General features: G+C 44.9%; 1 protein-coding gene across 1 annotated transcript in view; it reads left to right on the top strand.

Annotated features, from left to right (window-relative positions):
* Nucleotides 1–19,627, top strand: part of LOC142194161 (leukotriene B4 receptor 1-like) — a 52,213-nt gene extending 32,586 nt beyond the window's left edge. The window contains exons 2-3 of the mRNA XM_075263181.1: nt 13,828–13,871; nt 16,403–19,627. Coding sequence (XP_075119282.1) covers nt 13,860–13,871; nt 16,403–17,425 — 1,035 coding nt within the window. The 5' untranslated portion in view covers nt 13,828–13,859 and the 3' untranslated portion in view covers nt 17,426–19,627. The remainder of the gene's footprint in view (nt 1–13,827; nt 13,872–16,402) is intronic.
* The last annotated feature ends 774 nt before the right edge of the window (nt 19,628–20,401 follow it).

Genomic DNA, 20,401 nt, shown 5'->3' with positions numbered 1-20,401 from the left:
GGGCAAATTCATGGTGGAGGGAGCCTCTAAAAACCCCAGTTTGGACCAATTCATGGTGGAGGGAGCCTCTAAAAACCCCAGTTTGGACCAATTCATGGTGGAGGGAGCCTCTAAAAAACCCAGTTTGGACCAATTCATGGTGGAGGGAGCCTCTAAACAGCCCAGTTTGGACCAATTCATGGTGGAGGGAGCCTCTAAACAGCCCAGTTTGGGCAAATTCATGGTGGAGGGAGCCTCTAACCAGCCCAGTTTGGGCAAATTCATGGTGGAGGGAGCCTCTAAAAACCCCCGTTTGGACCAATTCATGGTGGAGGGAGCCTCTAACCAGCCCAGTTTGGACCAATTCATGGTGGAGGGAGCCTCTAAAAACCCCAGTTTGGACCAATTCATGGTGGAGGGAGCCTCTAAAAACCCCAGTTTGGACCAATTCATGGTGGAGGGAGCCTCTAAAAACCCCAGTTTGGACCAATTCATGCTGGAGGGAGCCTCTAAACAGCCCAGTTTGGGCAAATTCATGGTGGAGGGAGCCTCTAAAAACCCCAGTTTGGACCAATTCATGGTGGAGGGAGCCTCTAAAAACCCCAATTTGGACCAATTCATGGTGGAGGGAGCCTCTAAACAGCCCAGTTTGGGCAAATTCATGGTGGAGGGAGCCTCTAAAAACCCCAGTTTGGACCAATTCATGGTGGAGGGAGCCTCTAAAAACCCCAGTTTGGACCAATTCATGGTGGAGGGAGCCTCTAAAAAACCCAGTTTGGACCAATTCATGGTGGAGGGAGCCTCTAAACAGCCCAGTTTGGGCAAATTCATGGTGGAGGGAGCCTCTAAAAACCCCAGTTTGGACCAATTCATGGTGGAGGGAGCCTCTAAAAACCCCAGTTTGGACCAATTCATGGTGGAGGGAGCCTCTAAAAAACCCAGTTTGGACCAATTCATGGTGGAGGGAGCCTCTAACCAGCCCAGTTTGGACCAATTCATGGTGGAGGGAGCCTCTAAAAACCCCAGTTTGGACCAATTCATGGTGGAGGGAGCCTCTAAAAACCCCAATTTGAACCAATTCATGGTGGAGGGAGCCTCTAACCAGCCCAGTTTGGACCAATTCATGGTGGAGGGAGCCTCTAACCAGCCCAGTTTGGGCAAATTCATGGTGGAGGGAGCCTCTAAAAACCCCAATTTGGACCAATTCATGGTGGAGGGAGCCTCTAAACAGCCCAGTTTGGGCAAATTCATGGTGGAGGGAGCCTCTAAAAACCCCAGTTTGGACCAATTCATGGTGTAGGGAGCCTCTAAAAAACCCAGTTTGGACCAATTCATGGTGGAGGGAGCCTCTAACCAGCCCAGTTTGGACCAATTCATGGTGGAGGGAGCCTCTAAAAACCCCAGTTTGGACCAATTCATGGTGGAGGGAGCCTCTAAACAGCCCAGTTTGGACCAATTCATGGTGGAGGGAGCCTCTAAAAAACCCAATTTGGACCAATTCATGGTGGAGGGAGCCTCTAACCAGCCCAGTTTGGACCAATTCATGGTGGAGGGAGCCTCTAACCAGCCCAGTTTGGGCAAATTCATGGTGGAGGGAGCCTCTAAAAACCCCAATTTGGACCAATTCATGGTGGAGGGAGCCTCTAAACAGCCCAGTTTGGGCAAATTCATGGTGGAGGGAGCCTCTAAAAACCCCAGTTTGGACCAATTCATGGTGGAGGGAGCCTCTAAAAAACCCAGTTTGGACCAATTCATGGTGGAGGGAGCCTCTAAACAGCCCAGTTTGGGCAAATTCATGGTGGAGGGAGCCTCTAAAAACCCCAGTTTGGACCAATTCATGGTGGAGGGAGCCTCTAAAAACCCCAGTTTGGGCAAATTCATGGTGGAGGGAGCCTCTAAAAACCCCAGTTTGGACCAATTCATGGTAGAGGGAGCCTCTAAAAACCCCAGTTTGGACCAATTCATGGTGGAGGGAGCCTCTAAAAAACCCAGTTTGGACCAATTCATGGTGGAGGGAGCCTCTAAACAGCCCAGTTTGGGCAAATTCATGGTGGAGGGAGCCTCTAAAAACCCCAGTTTGGACCAATTCATGGTGGAGGGAGCCTCTAAAAACCCCAGTTTGGACCAATTCATGGTGGAGGGAGCCTCTAAAAACCCCAATTTGGACCAATTCATGGTGGAGGGAGCCTCTAAACAGCCCAGTTTGGGCAAATTCATGGTGGAGGGAGCCTCTAAAAACCCCAGTTTGGACCAATTCATGGTGGAGGGAGCCTCTAAAAACCCCAGTTTGGACCAATTCATGGTGGAGGGAGCCTCTAAAAAACCCAGTTTGGACCAATTCATGGTGGAGGGAGCCTCTAAACAGCCCAGTTTGGGCAAATTCATGGTGGAGGGAGCCTCTAAAAACCCCAGTTTGGACCAATTCATGGTGGAGGGAGCCTCTAAAAACCCCAATTTGGACCAATTCATGGTGGAGGGAGCCTCTAAACAGCCCAGTTTTGGCAAATTCATGGTGGAGGGAGCCTCTAAAAACCCCAGTTTGGACCAATTCATGGTGGAGGGAGCCTCTAACCAGCCCAGTTTGGGCAAATTCATGGTGGAGGGAGCCTCTAACCAGCAGAGTTGTGGGAAAGCAGGGTGGAGGGAGCCTCTAACCAGCAGAGTTGGTGGAAATCAGGGTGGAGGGAGCCTCTAACCAGCAGAGTTGGGGGAAATCATGTTGGAGGGAGCCTAGTATTAGCAGAATTGTGCAACGCTTATGGTGGATGAGTATGAGGATGCGGAGGAATTGGAGAGGTTGAGTACAGACATGGAGTTTCATGTTGGGGTGCTTTACACAGGTGGGCACAAAAATGAAGGCTCTATCCAGTGGTGGTTCATTTTTATCAAAGTGAGCCGGTCGGCACTCTCAGCTGACAGACGGGTGCGCTTGTCAGTGATGATGCCACCGGCTGCACTGAACACCCTCTCAGATAGGACGCTGGCGGCAGGACAGGACAGCACCTCCAAGGCATATAGGGCAAGTTCAAGCCACAGGTCCAACTTCGACACCCAATACGTGTAGGGCGCAGAGGGGTCGGAGAGGACAGGGCTGTGGTCGGAAAGGTATTCCCGCAACATGCGCCTATACTTCTCACGCCTGGTGACACTAGGACCCTCTGTGGCGGCACTTTGGCGAGGGGGTGCCATCAAGGTGTCCCAGACCTTAGACAGTGTGCCCCTCGTTTGTGTGGACCGGTGAGAACTTGGTCGCCTACTGGAGGAACTGTCCTCCCTGCCGCCAACGTCACATGCTGGAAACATCTCCATCATATTCTGCACCAATTGCCTGTGGCAAGCATTGATGCGATTGGCCCTCCCCTCTACCGGAATAAAAGACGAGATGTTGTTTTTATACCGGGGGTCAAGGATAGCAAAGATCCAGTACTGGTTGTCCTCCATGATTTTGACAATACGCTTGTCGGTTGTAAAGCACCCCAACATGAACTCAGCCATGTCTGCCACAGTGTTAGTTGGCATGACTCCTCTGGCCCCACCGGAAAGTTCAATCTCCATTTCCTCCTCATCCTCCATGTCTACCCATCCGCGCTGCAACAATGGGACGATTCGAAGTTGCCCGGAAGCCTCCTGTATCACCATCACATCATCGGACAACTCTTTTTCCTCCTCCTCCTCCTCCTCCTCCTCCTCCATTAAACGCGATGAAGCGGACAGATGTGTGGACCTACTCTCCAGCTGTGACGGATCGGATGCTATCCCTGACTCCTCTGTGTGATCTGAGTTATCCCTGATGTCAATCAGGGATTCTCTCAGAACACACAAGAGCGGGATTGTAAGGCTCACCATCGCATCCTCAGAGCTCACCCTCCTTGTGGACTCCTCAAACACCCGTAGGATGTCACAAAGGTCTCTCATCCATGGCCACTCATGGATGAGAAACTGAGGCAGCTGACTTTGTGGCACCCTAGGGTTTTGTAGCTGGTATTCCATCAAAGGTCTCTGCTGCTCAACCACTCTATTCAACATCTGAAACGTTGAGTTCCAGCGTGTGGGGACGTCGCACAAAAGCCGGTGTTGTGGCACATGCAGGCGTTGCTGGAGAGATTTTAAGCTAGCAGCGGCTACTGTCGACTTGCGAAAGTGGGCGCACATGCGCCGCACTTTCACCAGTAGCTCTGGAATATTGGGGTAGCTCTTTAGGAAACGTTGCACCACTAGGTTGAAGACGTGGGCCAGGCATGGAACATGTTGGAGTCCGGCAAGCTCCAGAGCTGCTACCAGGTTCCGGCCGTTATCACAAACGACCATGCCTGGGCCCAGGTGCAGCGGCTCAAACCATATTGCCGTCTCATCGAGGAGGGCATCCCTCACCTCGGAGGCAGTGTGCTGTCTGTCCCCCAAGCTGATCAGCTTCAGCACAGCCTGCTGACGTCTACCAACGCCAGTGCTGCAACGTTTCCAACTCGTAGCTGGGGTCAATCTAACAGCGGAGGAGGAGGCGGTGGCAGAGGAGGAGGCGGTGGCGGAGGAGGAGGCGGTAGAGGAGGAGGAGGAGGGGGGTGTTCTTCTCGTGTCCCTGCCAGGAATGTTAGGCGGGGAGACGAGGTACACCGGGCCAGTTTGGGAAGCAGTCCCAGCCTCAACTACATTCACCCAGTGTGCCGTCAGTGAAATGTAGCGTCCCTGTCCGCATGCACTTGTCCACGCGTCGGTGGTCAAGTGGACCTTTGTGCAAAGCGCGGAACTAAGGGACCGCCTGATGTTGAGTGACACGTGCTGGTGCAAGGCGGGGACGGCACACCGGGAGAAGTAGTGACGGCTAGGGACGGCATAGCGAGGTGCCGCAGTTGCCATCAGGTCCAGGAAGGCGGGAGTTTCAACAAGCCGGAACGCCAACATCTCCTGGGCCAGCAGTTTAGCGATGTTGGCGTTCAAGGCTTGCGCGTGTGGGTGGTTAGCAGTGTATTTCTGCCGCCGCTCCAATGTCTGAGAGATGGTGGGTTGTTGTAAAGAAGCGCCTGATGGTGCCTTTGATGGTGCAGGAGAAGGAGATAAGACAGGAACAGGGGAGGATGAGGGAGAAGTCAACAAAGTGGCGGAGGCAGATGAAGTGGTGTCCTGGCTCGTCCTCTGGAGTGCATCGCCAGCACAGTTGGCAGTGGCAGAGGCAGAGGCAGTGGCAGAGGCAGTGGCAGTGGCGTGAACGGCAGGCGGCCTTTGTCCTGCCCTTGCTGCCTGCCACTGATTCCAGTGCTTGGATTCCAAATGACGGCGCATTGAAGTGGTGGACAGGTTGCTCTTCTCAGAGCCCCTAATCAATTTCGAGAGGCAAATTGTGCAGACAACACTATATCTGTCCTCGGCGCATTCCTTGAAAAAACTCCACACCTTCGAGAAACGTGCCCTCGAGGTGGGAGTTTTTCGGGGCTGGGTACGAACTGGAACATCTTGGGAGATTCCGGGTGTGGCCTGGCTTCGCCTAAGCTGCTGACCTCTGCCTCTGCCTCTAGCTACCCTTTTTGGTGCTGCACTTGCCTCAACATCCACACTACTTTCCCCGCTTGACATCCCCCCTGTCCAGGTCGGGTCAGTGTCCTCATCATCCACCACTTCCTCTTCCAACTCCTGTCTCATCTCCTCCTCCCGCACAATGCGCCGGTCAACTGGATGCCCTGACGGCAACTGCGTCACATCATCGTCGATGAGGGTGGGTTGCTGGTCATCCACCACCAAATCGAACGGAGATGGAGGAGACTCTAGTGTTTGAGCATCTGGACACAGATGCTCCTCTGTTAGGTTCGTGGAATCGTGACGTGGAGAGGCAGGTTGAGGGACAATGAAAGGAGCGGAGAACAGCTCTGGGGAGCAGGGACAGTTGGGGTTATTGTTCTGTGAAGCTTGGGAATTTTGGGAGGAAGGAGGACAAGACTGTTGGGTAATAGGAGGAGAGGAGGCAGAGTCTGACTGGCTGCTGGACAATGTGCTGTAAGCGTTCTCTGACAGCCATTGCAAGACCTGTTCCTGGTTCTCGGGCCTACTAAGGTTTGTACCCTGCAGTTTAGTTAATGTGGCAAGCAACCCTGACACTGTGGAGTGGCGCAATGCTTGCTGCCCCACAGGAGTAGGCACGGGACGCCCTGTGGCTTTACTGCTACCTTGCTCCCCAGAACCATTCCCCCGACCTCGCCCACGGCCTCGTCCACGTCCCTTTCCGGGAGCCTTGCGCATTTTGAATTCCCAGTTAGAAATTGGCACTATATACCAGTAGCAAAAATTGTGGGTGCACGTAACCCCAATATATTCTTTGAATTCCCAGTCAGACAATGGCACTATATACCAGTAGCAAGAAATGAGGGTATTTATAACCCCAATATATTCTTTGAATTACCAGTCAGAAACTGGCACTATATGGCAGTAGCAAGAAATGAGGGTATTTATAACCCCAATATATTCTTTGAATTCCCAGTCAGACAATGGCACTGTATACCAGTAGTAAAAATTGTGGGTGCACGTAACCCCAATATATTCTTTGAATTACCAGTCAGAAACTGGCACTATATGGCAGTAGCAAGAAATGAGGGTATTTGTAACCCCAATATATTCTTTGAATTCCCAGTCAGAAACTGGCACTGTATACCAGTAGTAAAAATTGTGGGTGCACGTAACCCCAATATATTCTTTGAATTCCCAGTCAGACAATGGCACTATATACCAGTAGCAAGAAATGAGGGTATTTATAACCCCAATATATTCTTTGAATTCCCAGTCAGAAACTGGCACTATATGGCAGTAGCAAGAAATGAGGGTATTTATAACCCCAATATATTCTTTGAATTCCCAGTCAGACAATGGCACTGTATACCAGTAGTAAAAATTGTGGGTGCACGTAACCCCAATATATTCTTTGAATTACCAGTCAGAAACTGGCACTATATGGCAGTAGCAAGAAATGAGGGTATTTGTAACCCCAATATATTCTTTGAATTACCAGTCAGAAACTGGCACTATATGGCAGTAGCAAGAAATGAGGGTATTTGTAACCCCAATATATTCTTTGAATTCCCAGTCAGAAACTGGCACTGTATACCAGTAGTAAAAATTGTGGGTGCACGTAACCCCAATATATTCTTTGAATTCCCAGTCAGACAATGGCACTATATACCAGTAGCAAGAAATGAGGGTATTTATAACCCCAATATATTCTTTGAATTACCAGTCAGAAACTGGCACTATATGGCAGTAGCAAGAAATGAGGGTATTTGTAACCCCAATATATTCTTTGAATTCCCAGTCAGAAACTGGCACTGTATACCAGTAGTAAAAATTGTGGGTGCACGTAACCCCAATATATTCTTTGAATTACCAGTCAGAAACTGGCACTATATGGCAGTAGCAAGAAATGAGGGTATTTGTAACCCCAATATATTCTTTGAATTCCCAGTCAGAAACTGGCACTATATACCAGTAGCAAGAAATGAGGGTATTTATAACCCCAATATATTCTTTGAATTCCCAGTCAGACAATGGCACTGTATACCAGTAGTAAAAATTGTGGGTGCACGTAACCCCAATATATTCTTTGAATTACCAGTCAGAAACTGGCACTATATGGCAGTAGCAAGAAATGAGGGTATTTGTAACCCCAATATATTCTTTGAATTACCAGTCAGAAACTGGCACTATATGGCAGTAGCAAGAAATGAGGGTATTTGTAACCCCAATATATTCTTTGAATTCCCAGTCAGAAACTGGCACTGTATACCAGTAGTAAAAATTGTGGGTGCACGTAACCCCAATATATTCTTTGAATTCCCAGTCAGAAACTGGCACTGTATACCAGTAGTAAAAATTGTGGGTGCACGTAACCCCAATATATTCTTTGAATTCCCAGTCAGACAATGGCACTATATACCAGTAGCAAGAAATGAGGGTATTTATAACCCCAATATATTCTTTGAATTCCCAGTCAGAAACTGGCACTATATGGCAGTAGCAAGAAATGAGGGTATTTATAACCCCAATATATTCTTTGAATTCCCAGTCAGACAATGGCACTGTATACCAGTAGTAAAAATTGTGGGTGCACGTAACCCCAATATATTCTTTGAATTACCAGTCAGAAACTGGCACTATATGGCAGTAGCAAGAAATGAGGGTATTTGTAACCCCAATATATTCTTTGAATTACCAGTCAGAAACTGGCACTATATGGCAGTAGCAAGAAATGAGGGTATTTGTAACCCCAATATATTCTTTGAATTCCCAGTCAGAAACTGGCACTGTATACCAGTAGTAAAAATTGTGGGTGCACGTAACCCCAATATATTCTTTGAATTCCCAGTCAGACAATGGCACTATATACCAGTAGCAAGAAATGAGGGTATTTATAACCCCAATATATTCTTTGAATTACCAGTCAGAAACTGGCACTATATGGCAGTAGCAAGAAATGAGGGTATTTGTAACCCCAATATATTCTTTGAATTCCCAGTCAGAAACTGGCACTGTATACCAGTAGTAAAAATTGTGGGTGCACGTAACCCCAATATATTCTTTGAATTACCAGTCAGAAACTGGCACTATATGGCAGTAGCAAGAAATGAGGGTATTTGTAACCCCAATATATTCTTTGAATTCCCAGTCAGAAACTGGCACTATATACCAGTAGCAAGAAATGAGGGTATTTATAACCCCAATATATTCTTTGAATTCCCAGTCAGACAATGGCACTGTATACCAGTAGTAAAAATTGTGGGTGCACGTAACCCCAATATATTCTTTGAATTCCCAGTCAGACAATGGCACTATATACCAGTAGCAAGAAATGAGGGTATTTATAACCCCAATATATTCTTTGAATTCCCAGTCAGAAACTGGCACTATATGGCAGTAGCAAGAAATGAGGGTATTTATAACCCCAATATATTCTTTGAATTCCCAGTCAGACAATGGCACTGTATACCAGTAGTAAAAATTGTGGGTGCACGTAACCCCAATATATTCTTTGAATTACCAGTCAGAAACTGGCACTATATGGCAGTAGCAAGAAATGAGGGTATTTGTAACCCCAATATATTCTTTGAATTACCAGTCAGAAACTGGCACTATATGGCAGTAGCAAGAAATGAGGGTATTTGTAACCCCAATATATTCTTTGAATTCCCAGTCAGAAACTGGCACTGTATACCAGTAGTAAAAATTGTGGGTGCACGTAACCCCAATATATTCTTTGAATTCCCAGTCAGACAATGGCACTATATACCAGTAGCAAGAAATGAGGGTATTTATAACCCCAATATATTCTTTGAATTACCAGTCAGAAACTGGCACTATATGGCAGTAGCAAGAAATGAGGGTATTTGTAACCCCAATATATTCTTTGAATTCCCAGTCAGAAACTGGCACTGTATACCAGTAGTAAAAATTGTGGGTGCACGTAACCCCAATATATTCTTTGAATTCCCAGTCAGACAATGGCACTATATACCAGTAGCAAGAAATGAGGGTATTTATAACCCCAATATATTCTTTGAATTCCCAGTCAGACAATGGCACTGTATACCAGTAGTAAAAATTGTGGGTGCACGTAACCCCAATATATTCTTTGAATTCCCAGTCAGAAACTGGCACTATATGGCAGTAGCAAGAAATGAGGGTATTTGTAACCCCAATATATTCTTTGAATTCCCAGTCAGAAACTGGCACTGTATACCAGTAGTAAAAATTGTGGGTGCACGTAACCCCAATATATTCTTTGAATTCCCAGTCAGACAATGGCACTATATACCAGTAGCAAGAAATGAGGGTATTTATAACCCCAATATATTTGTTGAATTCCCAGTCAGAAACTGGCACTATATGGCAGTAGCAAGAAATGAGGGTATTTATAACCCCAATATATTCTTTGAATTCCCAGTCAGACAATGGCACTGTATACCAGTAGTAAAAATTGTGGGTGCACGTAACCCCAATATATTCTTTGAATTACCAGTCAGAAACTGGCACTATATGGCAGTAGCAAGAAATGAGGGTATTTGTAACCCCAATATATTCTTTGAATTCCCAGTCAGAAACTGGCACTGTATACCAGTAGTAAAAATTGTGGGTGCACGTAACCCCAATATATTCTTTGAATTCCCAGTCAGACAATGGCACTATATACCAGTAGCAAGAAATGAGGGTATTTATAACCCCAATATATTCTTTGAATTCCCAGTCAGAAACTGGCACTATATGGCAGTAGCAAGAAATGAGGGTATTTATAACCCCAATATATTCTTTGAATTCCCAGTCAGACAATGGCACTGTATACCAGTAGTAAAAATTGTGGGTGCACGTAACCCCAATATATTCTTTGAATTACCAGTCAGAAACTGGCACTATATGGCAGTAGCAAGAAATGAGGGTATTTGTAACCCCAATATATTCTTTGAATTCCCAGTCAGAAACTGGCACTGTATACCAGTAGTAAAAATTGTGGGTGCACGTAACCCCAATATATTCTTTGAATTCCCAGTCAGACAATGGCACTATATACCAGTAGCAAGAAATGAGGGTATTTATAACCCCAATATATTCTTTGAATTACCAGTCAGAAACTGGCACTATATGGCAGTAGCAAGAAATGAGGGTATTTGTAACCCCAATATATTCTTTGAATTCCCAGTCAGAAACTGGCACTGTATACCAGTAGTAAAAATTGTGGGTGCACGTAACCCCAATATATTCTTTGAATTCCCAGTCAGACAATGGCACTATATGGCAGTAGCAAAAATAGTGGGTGTATATAGCCCCAATTCTATTGCTAGGGGACTTGCAGGGTATTTCTGGGGTGAAGGTGGGGGGGCACACCGTTGGAACGGGTATCGGGGGTATATATCGGGTATACGGGAATACACTGACAGTGTATTCCATTCAGGATCCTGGGAAAGCTGGGTTGCGGCGATTGAGCCCGTCAGTGCCACGTTACACTGACAAGCTTCTCCCTGGAATTTAGCTCTTACAAGAGCTGTTGTGGTTGTCTTCTCCTTCCTATCCTAGCCTGTCCCTGCCTACCCAGAATCTAAGCCCTAGCTAGCTGGACGGAAACCTCCGTCCTCGGTGAATTGCAAGCTCAGAATGACGCGAACCTGGGCGGCGCTGTTCTTTTAAATTAGAGGTCACATGTTTTCGGCAGCCAATGGGTTTTGCCTACTTTTCTCAACTTCACCGGTGTCGTAGTTCCTGTCCCACCTACCCTGCGCTGTTATTGGAGCAAAAAAGGCGCCAGGGAAGGTGGGAGGGGAATCGAGTAATGGCGCACTTTACCACGCGGTGTTCGATTCGATTCGAACATGCCGAACAGCCTAATATCCGATCGAACATGAGTTCGATAGAACACTGTTCGCTCATCTCTAATCTTCAGCTATTTCTTTAAAAAAAAATTGACTGTACTCACCACTCTCTATTTAAGATACCAGGAATTTCTGTCTGAGCAGTAGTATTGCCAGTGGCGTAACTACCGCAGTAGCAGCAGAGGCAGCTGCCAGAGGGCCCGGGACATTAGGGGCCCAGTGACAGCCGCTACCGCTGCGGTTTTTATTTTTTCTTAATAGGCCGTTACCGGCTGGGGTTACTCCAGCCGGTAACGGGCCCTATATACTTACCGATCCTGGCAGGGCCGGGATCAGAAAGTGACACCGCAGGCCCCACAAACACTATCATTATAGTCTGTTTTTTTTTTCAGACCCATGAGTATAATGATCGGAGGCCCCGGAGAGGTAAGAAACATAAAAAACACTGTTGCTGACCACTCCATAATCCGGGCAGGCTTCAGGCCTAGTCATCTTACGTCTCATGACCCCAGCCTGTGTCCCGGGTCATGTGACGTCTGACGTCATTGAAGATGGACTACAGCGGAGGCCGGCAGCGTAGGAACCAGGAGATAGGTGAGTAACAGAGTTCTTTTATGTTTTTCTCCCCCCGGGTCTCCAATTATTATACTCTGGGGTCTGAAAAGACCCCAGAGTATAATAATTGTTTATGGGTGTCCACAGTGGGGTATAATACTGTGTGCGGGGACCACTATGGGGGATAATAATGTGTGGAGGGGCCACTATGGGGGATAATACTGTTTGCAGGGGCCACTATGGGGGATAATAATGTGTGGAGGGGCCACTATGGGGGATAATACTTTGTGGAGGGGCCACTGAGGGACATAATACTGTGTGCAGGGGCCACTAAAGGACATAATACTGTGTGCAGGGGCCACCATGAGACATAATACCTTGTGCAGGGACCACTATGGGGGATAATACTGTGTGCAGGGGCCACTATGGGGCATAATAGAGCATGCAGAAATGCGTAGGAGGGGGTCGGTTGAGGTGTTCGGTGCGCCCCCAGCCCCCATTGCCCCTGACTGGGCACAGCGGTCTCTATACCTACCTATACATCCCAACTTTCAAAGAGCCGAAAGAGGGACCAAATATGTGCTGCACGCGCCGCGGATAACTTAACGCCACACACTTTTATGTTGACTCCACCCATTCTCATGCATTTTTTTATGTGCCCCCACACAGTATAATCCTGCTACAGTCACCCCTTCATCTGCCCCAGTGTCATACTGTTCTCCCCCCCCCTTCATCTGCCCCAGTGTCATGCCATTCGCCCTCTTCATCTGCCCCTAGTGTCATGCACCCCCCTCATCTGCTCCAGTGTCATGCTGTTTCCCCCTTCATCTGCCCCAGTCTCATGTCGTTCTCCCCCCCTTCATCTTGGCCAGTGTCATGCTGTTCTCCCCCTTTCATCTGCCCCAGTGTCATGCCATTCTCCCCCCTTCATCTGCCCCAGTGTCATGCCATTCGCACCTTCATCTGCAGCAGTGTCATGCCGTTCCCCCCCTTCATCAGCCCCAGTGTTATGCCATTTTCCCCCCTTCATTTGCCCCAGTGTCATGCTGTTCTCCTCCCCTTCATCTGCCCCAGTGTCATGCCGTTCTCCCCCGACTCTTCATCTGCAACCAGTATCATAGGCCCCCTACATTATGTTCCCCTCGATGTTTAACACAAGCAAATAATTCTACTCACCTTCCAAAGCTCCCCCGCCGCTGTCTCCACTCTCTCACCCCACTGACTCACCCACGGCGTCCACCCGTCTGCCACCCTTAAACCCCCCTCTGAAGCAATCCCCCATTTCCCCGTACCTGCACAGTACAAGTCCCTTAGTACTTACTGGTCTGGCCGAACCGATGCAGGCGGTGTCTGTCGGTAAGTACCACTGCACAGCGGTACTGGGTCCCGAGGGAGGCTGCACAGTCGCTACCGCCATAGAAAGAGTGGTGTGGCTAGGCAGAGCAGGCAGCATGGCTGCGGTGCTCTGGAGCTGCGAGTAGGTGCCATGCTGGCCGAGCTGGAGAGCGGAGAGCGGCCTGCCCACACACTGCCTTGGACGTATTGGGCCGCACCACTTCTCCACTGGCCCGCCCACAGCCTGGCGCGCATCAATGGGAGCGCCGTGGACAGACCAATGAGGGCGCCATGAGAGGCCATATATCGTTTTGCCGATCCCGGCGGGGCTGTCAGGGGAGTGCGCACCTCGGGACGTGACCTATCTTTCCTTCTGGCAAAATATCTAGGTATGTGTGAAATCTCAGCCAAACAAACATCCAAACATCCAAACACACAAACCCACAAACATCCAAACACACAAACTTTCACATTTATAATATTAGTAGGATATATATATTATTCAACAAAATGTTTACTATAAAATTATAAGTTCTTGCAGGATTTCTGATCCCTATATACATACTGTAAGTAAAACAAATGTACATTTTTCTGATTTCTATGTTTTCTCACATTCACTCATTAGATTATAACTTCCTGACGCAAGACTAAGCCGCCATGTCAGAGGGGGTAAGTAACAATACTTCATTTGATTTCTCTGCTTAATATCACTACACACCAGCACTTACTTGACAAACTATTCATAAGATTACTGTAGACAGTGACACTGGCAGTACATGCACAAGGAGATTTCTCTGAAGATTCCTGTGAATTAGGTGACCATTCCCAAATGATGGGAGTCGTTCTAAGAGATGTAATGATCGCCTCATATCTTATGCAACTTTCTTATAGTGAATTAGCCATGTGTGCTGCATGCATAGCAAATCTTTTTAATATTTTTATTGCATATATTGGGCAGCTGTTAAGAGGTTGCAGAAAAAGGATAACACCTGCCTATATGCAGTATTAGCGTATTTGGACTCCATAGACATGTGTTCATTGCTCAAAGCAGAAATAGAAACTGCAAAGATAAAGAGAACCTTTCATGTCCTTAGGTACATGTGGTTTTATATATCGCTTAGAAAGCTGAATTCAGTGGCACTATTAGCTTTCCCGTTATGTGCCCCGGGTGAAGAGCTATCAATGCCATTACAGAAGGGTGTTCCTGACAGTCTAACTAGGAATGCCCCCCCTGACAGTACTGTCCATAGCGCTATACTGTGAGGGGGTGTTCCTTACCGCCCAGTCATTCCGCTGAATGGTGAGGAACGTTCCCCCCTCCTGACAGTACTCGTACATAGACTAGTACTTGGTGGGGGCAGTGAAGAGCTCTCAGTAATGGCACCGATAGCTCTTCCACCGGGGCACTTAATGGGAAAGCCTCAGCGCACTGTCAGCTTTCTAGTGGTATATAAAACCGCATGTACCTGAGGACATGAAAGGTCCTCTTTAAAAAGAGCATCATACTAGAGCAGGAGAAATGTGTGGCCATCTAGTTTCATCCATGGGTCACATATGCCAGACCTGAGCGATTCCACTTCTGCATTAGATAACGGTTTGCTACAAATCCCTTAAAGCGTATAACATCTGTCTCATGGCCATCTAATGAAATGATCTTCTGTAGATATTTTCAAATAATTGCCTATTGTACATAGTTGCTGATGGTCATATTACTAACAAACATGCACATATTCTGCAAGTATCTAATCCAATCCCTATAAATCTGTTTATGCTGTATTTAGGACATAATCCAGCCCACATAACTATTACATTTTATTACATTACATGATGTTAGAACTTTTACAGCCTTCCAACTTTAAGCTGGATTTTCCAGCAGGTAAATATATTTATTTTCTACACTCAGCTCAGAATCAGCTAAAAATAAAGGAAGCAATTGGTAATATGTATTATAAAGTGAATCCAGCCCTTCAGAGGACTTCCTAACTTGGATTTATGAGTACTTATCCCTATATGATTTTCTTTTATTTAATATATCGATGGAATACATAATAGTGCTAAATATCTTCATTTGTGAAGAACCTTGTTTGTGACTGCAAATGAGGAAAAAGAACAGTATTCAACGGAGAAGCTAGACATCAGCAATAATGTTCATAATATTCCTGATGTAAAAAAAAAGTTAACGTGATATTTGTTACTTACCGTATTTGCTATATCAATAAAATTTATATAAAAAAAATAAAATAAGCCATAGTCATCTTACCACTCCACGACCCGTATTATTCTGATGCTGTATGGGTGAGCAATGGTCATTACTAGAGATGAGCACGTAGTACTCGATCGAGTAGGTATTCGATCGAATATTACAGTATTCGATTGAATACTACGATATTCGAAATACTCGTACTCGATCGAGTACCACTCGCTGTTCGAATGTAAAAGTTCGATGCAGAACCAGCATTGATTGGCCGAATGCTATACAGTCGGCCAATCAACGCTGGTTCTTCTACTACCTTTAGAAGTCTTCTCCATGCAGCTTCCTCGTGGCGTCTTCCGGTTCTGAATTCACTATGCCAGGCATCGGGCCTGGGCAGAGCCGACTGTGCATGTCTGCTTGTACTGCGGGCATGCGCAGTCGGCTCTGCCCAGGCCCGATGCCTGGCAGAGTGAATTCAGAACCGGAAGACGCCACGAGGAAGCTGCACAGAGAAGACTTCTCAGAGGATCCAGCCCGACCCTCACTCGTGGACTTGGTAAGTATAATTTGATCGAACGTTGCCTACCCCTGAAACGAGCATTTTCCCCCCCATAGACTATAATAGGGTTCATATTCGATTCGAGTAGTCGAATATTGAGGGGCTACTCGAAACGAATATCGAAACTCGAACATTTTACTGTTTGCTCATCTTTAGTCATTACTTCACAGTCCTTCCTGAAACATAGGAATGAGCGTTCAGTCCATTGTTGTGTCATTGATCTGTTGTGTTGAGAGGGACTAAGAAATAGAAAGTGACAAGGATCCTGGGCAGTGCAGAGGAGTAGTAGGTAATTGGTGAAGTGTCTATGGCTTCTTTTTTTTTTTTTTTTTTTAACCTGAGCTGTATATAAAAACTATATTATCCGCCCATTGTATTAACATACATCCTTCTTACTGGTCAATGAGATAACTGAAATAAATAACTGACATTTATTTTTATTGACAGTATTTAGTTCCTGGACAGTTACCATCTGTCAATGCGACGCCAACCAACTTCACTAAGGGACCTGGCACCGGATCTAGTCTTGGCATTGCAATTCTCTCCCTTGCTTTTGCTATTGGATTTCCAGGGAATGCCTTTGTCATCTGGACTGTGTTGGCCTGTATAAAGAAGCGGACTGTTGCCTGCATTCTCATTTTACATTTGGCTATTGCAGACATCTTTGTCATCCTGACAGCACCAGTATTTATCCATTTTCTGGCTACTCGTAGCTGGGCATTTGGGAATGTTATCTGTAAGTTGTGCCATTACATCAGCTGTTTGAGTATGTATGCCAGCATTCTCCTCATCACCTCCATGAGTATAGACCGCTTTCTTGCTGTGTCAAAACCACTCGCCTCTTCAGCCATAAGAGCTAAATCGGGGGCAAGCAATATGATTTTTGCAATATGGCTGTTAGCATGTCTCTTAGCCATTCCCATGCCACTTTATCGGGAAGTCATTACTATTACTAATAAGATGGTGTGTATACCTTTCCATAGTTCTACTGGACATGTCATCTTCCAATATCTTTTTGAGTTCATAACAGGTTTTGTATTTCCATTCTCAGTCATAATATCCTGTTACGTTTACATTGGACTAAGGTTACGCACTGCAAAGTTTCAGACCAAACAAAGGACAAGCCATTTGGTCATCATGATTGTAGTAACCTTTGCCCTCTTCTGGCTTCCATATCAAGTTGTGAATGTAATGCAAGTGTCCGGGGAACTGTTCTCCTCCGAAAAACTTATAAGAGCAGCAAAAGGTGCAAGGCCTAATGTTACGGCTTTTGCATTTTTTAGTAGCAGTGTTAACCCCATTTTATATGTATTTGCTGGTGGCAATTTCATAAAGACTGCTGGAGCAGAATTTATGGCCAAACTCTTTGAAGGTGTTGGCTATGATTCCAATAATTCACGTAAAGTATCCCATATGTTGCAGCAAAAGATTCAAGGTGAATTAGTGGAATTGGACATCGTGAGCAAATGAAGTTTTTTGCTTTGCTTAGACAAGTGGTTCTGCTTATTTTAGGTACTATAGATGCAAAGTTGTGCATTTAATGCAGCTTGGGTAACAGTAACTTGCATTTACTGATTGTAACCTAACCATCTCTTATGAAATTGTATTATATATTGTGTGAAACTGACCCATCAGAGTACCAGGTATCATCCAGTGGGCTCGGGCTCTAACACAATAATGATCCAGGAGAAGACATCCCAAATTTGAAGGGTAGTATGGGCTATTTCCTAGGGGAGTTGTTTTATTTGTTGCACCCAAGGAACTATATTCCAACACTGACTTTAAAGAGTACAACACATAACCAGGGACGAACACTGACAGCATAAGGCCCCCTCGTTTCTACAGTAATAAAGCTACTCTATATAGAACACATGATGCATGCACACCACTGACACATTAGACACATGATCCATACACTGCATTTGCACATGAGACACATCCCATATACAGGCTTCTCACATTTTACCATAAGATATGAATGAAGGAAAACTAGTTTTGAAGTGAAGCATCTTTGGCGCATAGGCCTGACCTACACCAAAGATGATACTTTCTTTTCTTTTCTTACTCACCAATTTTAAAGATAGCCAAGAATACAGATGCCTCAAGCCATCAGTTTTCCTATAACCCATAAGTCAAAACTGGTGTGACGTATAGTGGAAATATACACCAGTGCCTGACATGAGACCTCCCAAGATGCACCAAAATTATTGGCCAGAATATCATAATAATTCTTGCACATCTCATGCCAGCAAGAACATTGATTAAGACTGGCATAGAAAACTACAGACATTCTTCATATCAATCACATGCAAAAACATCACTCATATACTACATACATACAGCACACATTACTAATAAACAACATGGATACAGCAAGCGTTGCTCACATATTACATGCATGGAGCACACGCCACTCACATATTACACTCATACAGCACGTCACACATATTGCCTGCATACAGTACACATCACTCATATATTACATACATACAGCACACTTCTTAATAAACAACAAATATACAGCAAGCGTTGCTCACACTGCTGTGTCATTATGTCATGCATAGAGCACACACCACTAACATATTGCATGGATACAACACGTCACACATATTACATGCATACAGTATACATCACCCATATATTACATGTATACAGCATGTTACTCATATACTACATACATACAACAAACAAGTATATGAATCATATGCTATATGCATATAGCATACATCACTCACATATTATATGCATACAGCACACATCACTAATTTATTACATGCATAAAGTGCATCACACATATTACATGCATACAGCACATCAGCTGAACTGACAGCACAGGCGATATATAATCCCTGTATATATTATAGATAACACTATTGAAAGGGCTATCACACTATTTCACTTTCATTTTAGTGAATCTTTGAGGTTTGCTGTGGTTTTAATATATACATTATATATGCATGTTACATTCACATCTATGTTTCGAGCCTCTATTAAAGTGTCCAGGTAAAATTCTTGACAAAAAAATGTCTGGATTGATATCCATTGCTGTCCATCAGTAGACAGATCTGCCTTTATTGTTTAACCAGTTCTTCTGTTCCTACAATAGAATAGTAACATATACTGATGTGATCCGGGCCTTCTTCTTGTGATAATGGATAAATACTACAAAAATATTTTGTATTGCTGAGGGATTTTTCCAACTTTTTGCCTAAGATATTTCATAATATCTGTTAAGATATTTGTAAAGTAAAAGTAGTTTTAGTAAACCAAGTGTAAGCCACATTCACATTAAGTCGTGTATACAGAGCCATGTTAGGGCAGTGATATTCTCTACTTCTTGTGTCAACAAGTTTCTATTATACACAGAGAAATAATGAAAAGTATAACAGCAACGCTTCTCGCCATTTATTATACAGCGATTGTACGTATGATTGTAGATTCCAGGAAGTTAGTATTAACCTTAAAGGGGCTGTGCCTTTAAGGACTTCTTATCCCCTATCCGCAGGACAAGGATTCACTAGGAGGTTTTAGGGGGACTTTCAGGCCCCATTTCTCCTGACTGCTGGGAGACCCCAGGGGTTGGACACTTTTCCCCTATCCTTTGAGGAGAGGAAAATTGTTCTTAACAGCTCAAGCCCTTTAATCCTATAATGGAATTCTAAACCCTAACAAATAAGCTTATATATATATATATATATATATATATATATATATATATATATATATATATATCTGGCAGAAAAAAAGTTATTTGACCTTTTGACAGTAGTTGAAAGTAATCCATCTCCTTACGGGTGCCAGTAGTGAGCCATCCCCAAAAAAGGGTTAATGAGAGTACAAAAGAAAAATGTAATAACCAAGGTATATACAGTATATATATATACAGTATATACAGTATATATATATACAGTATATATACAGTACAGTATACATACAATACAGTATATACATATACATATATACATATATACATATACATATATACAATACAGTATATATATAGTACGGTATATACAGTATATATATATATATATATATATATTCCTGATGCTTACACTTATTAGAGGCGTTACGCTCCTTTTGTCCAGTTATTGCAACTATTCGTAAACTGTGGACAAGGAAGATTCTGCTGCTGTTTCAGAAGGAGGTAGACCTCAGTGATTGGTTCTTATGTCTCATGAAGGAGCAGGATTGATTCTAGGTTTGAGGCTTGTAGAACATAACATTAAAGGGGTGGTCCAGTTTTGGTAAATACATGTTATTGTTTCTATGAGTCCATTGTCATGTGAAGTGTAAAGCTCTGGTGTAAAGCTTGTTACTACAAATTGCTCTTAAAGGGAGATGTCAGTCTTTCTGTTTTGGGATTGGCACTGGCTGCAACCACAAAAGAAAATGGGTGCTCATACAAGTCTCCCCTTACTCCAGTGTACCAAAACGTACCAAACA

The sequence above is a fragment of the Leptodactylus fuscus genome, chromosome 1 (genome assembly GCF_031893055.1).
Source record: "Leptodactylus fuscus isolate aLepFus1 chromosome 1, aLepFus1.hap2, whole genome shotgun sequence".
NCBI lineage: Eukaryota > Metazoa > Chordata > Amphibia > Anura > Leptodactylidae > Leptodactylus > Leptodactylus fuscus.
Note: the sequence above shows the minus strand (reverse complement) of the source record. Positions and strands in the feature narration are given on the sequence as shown.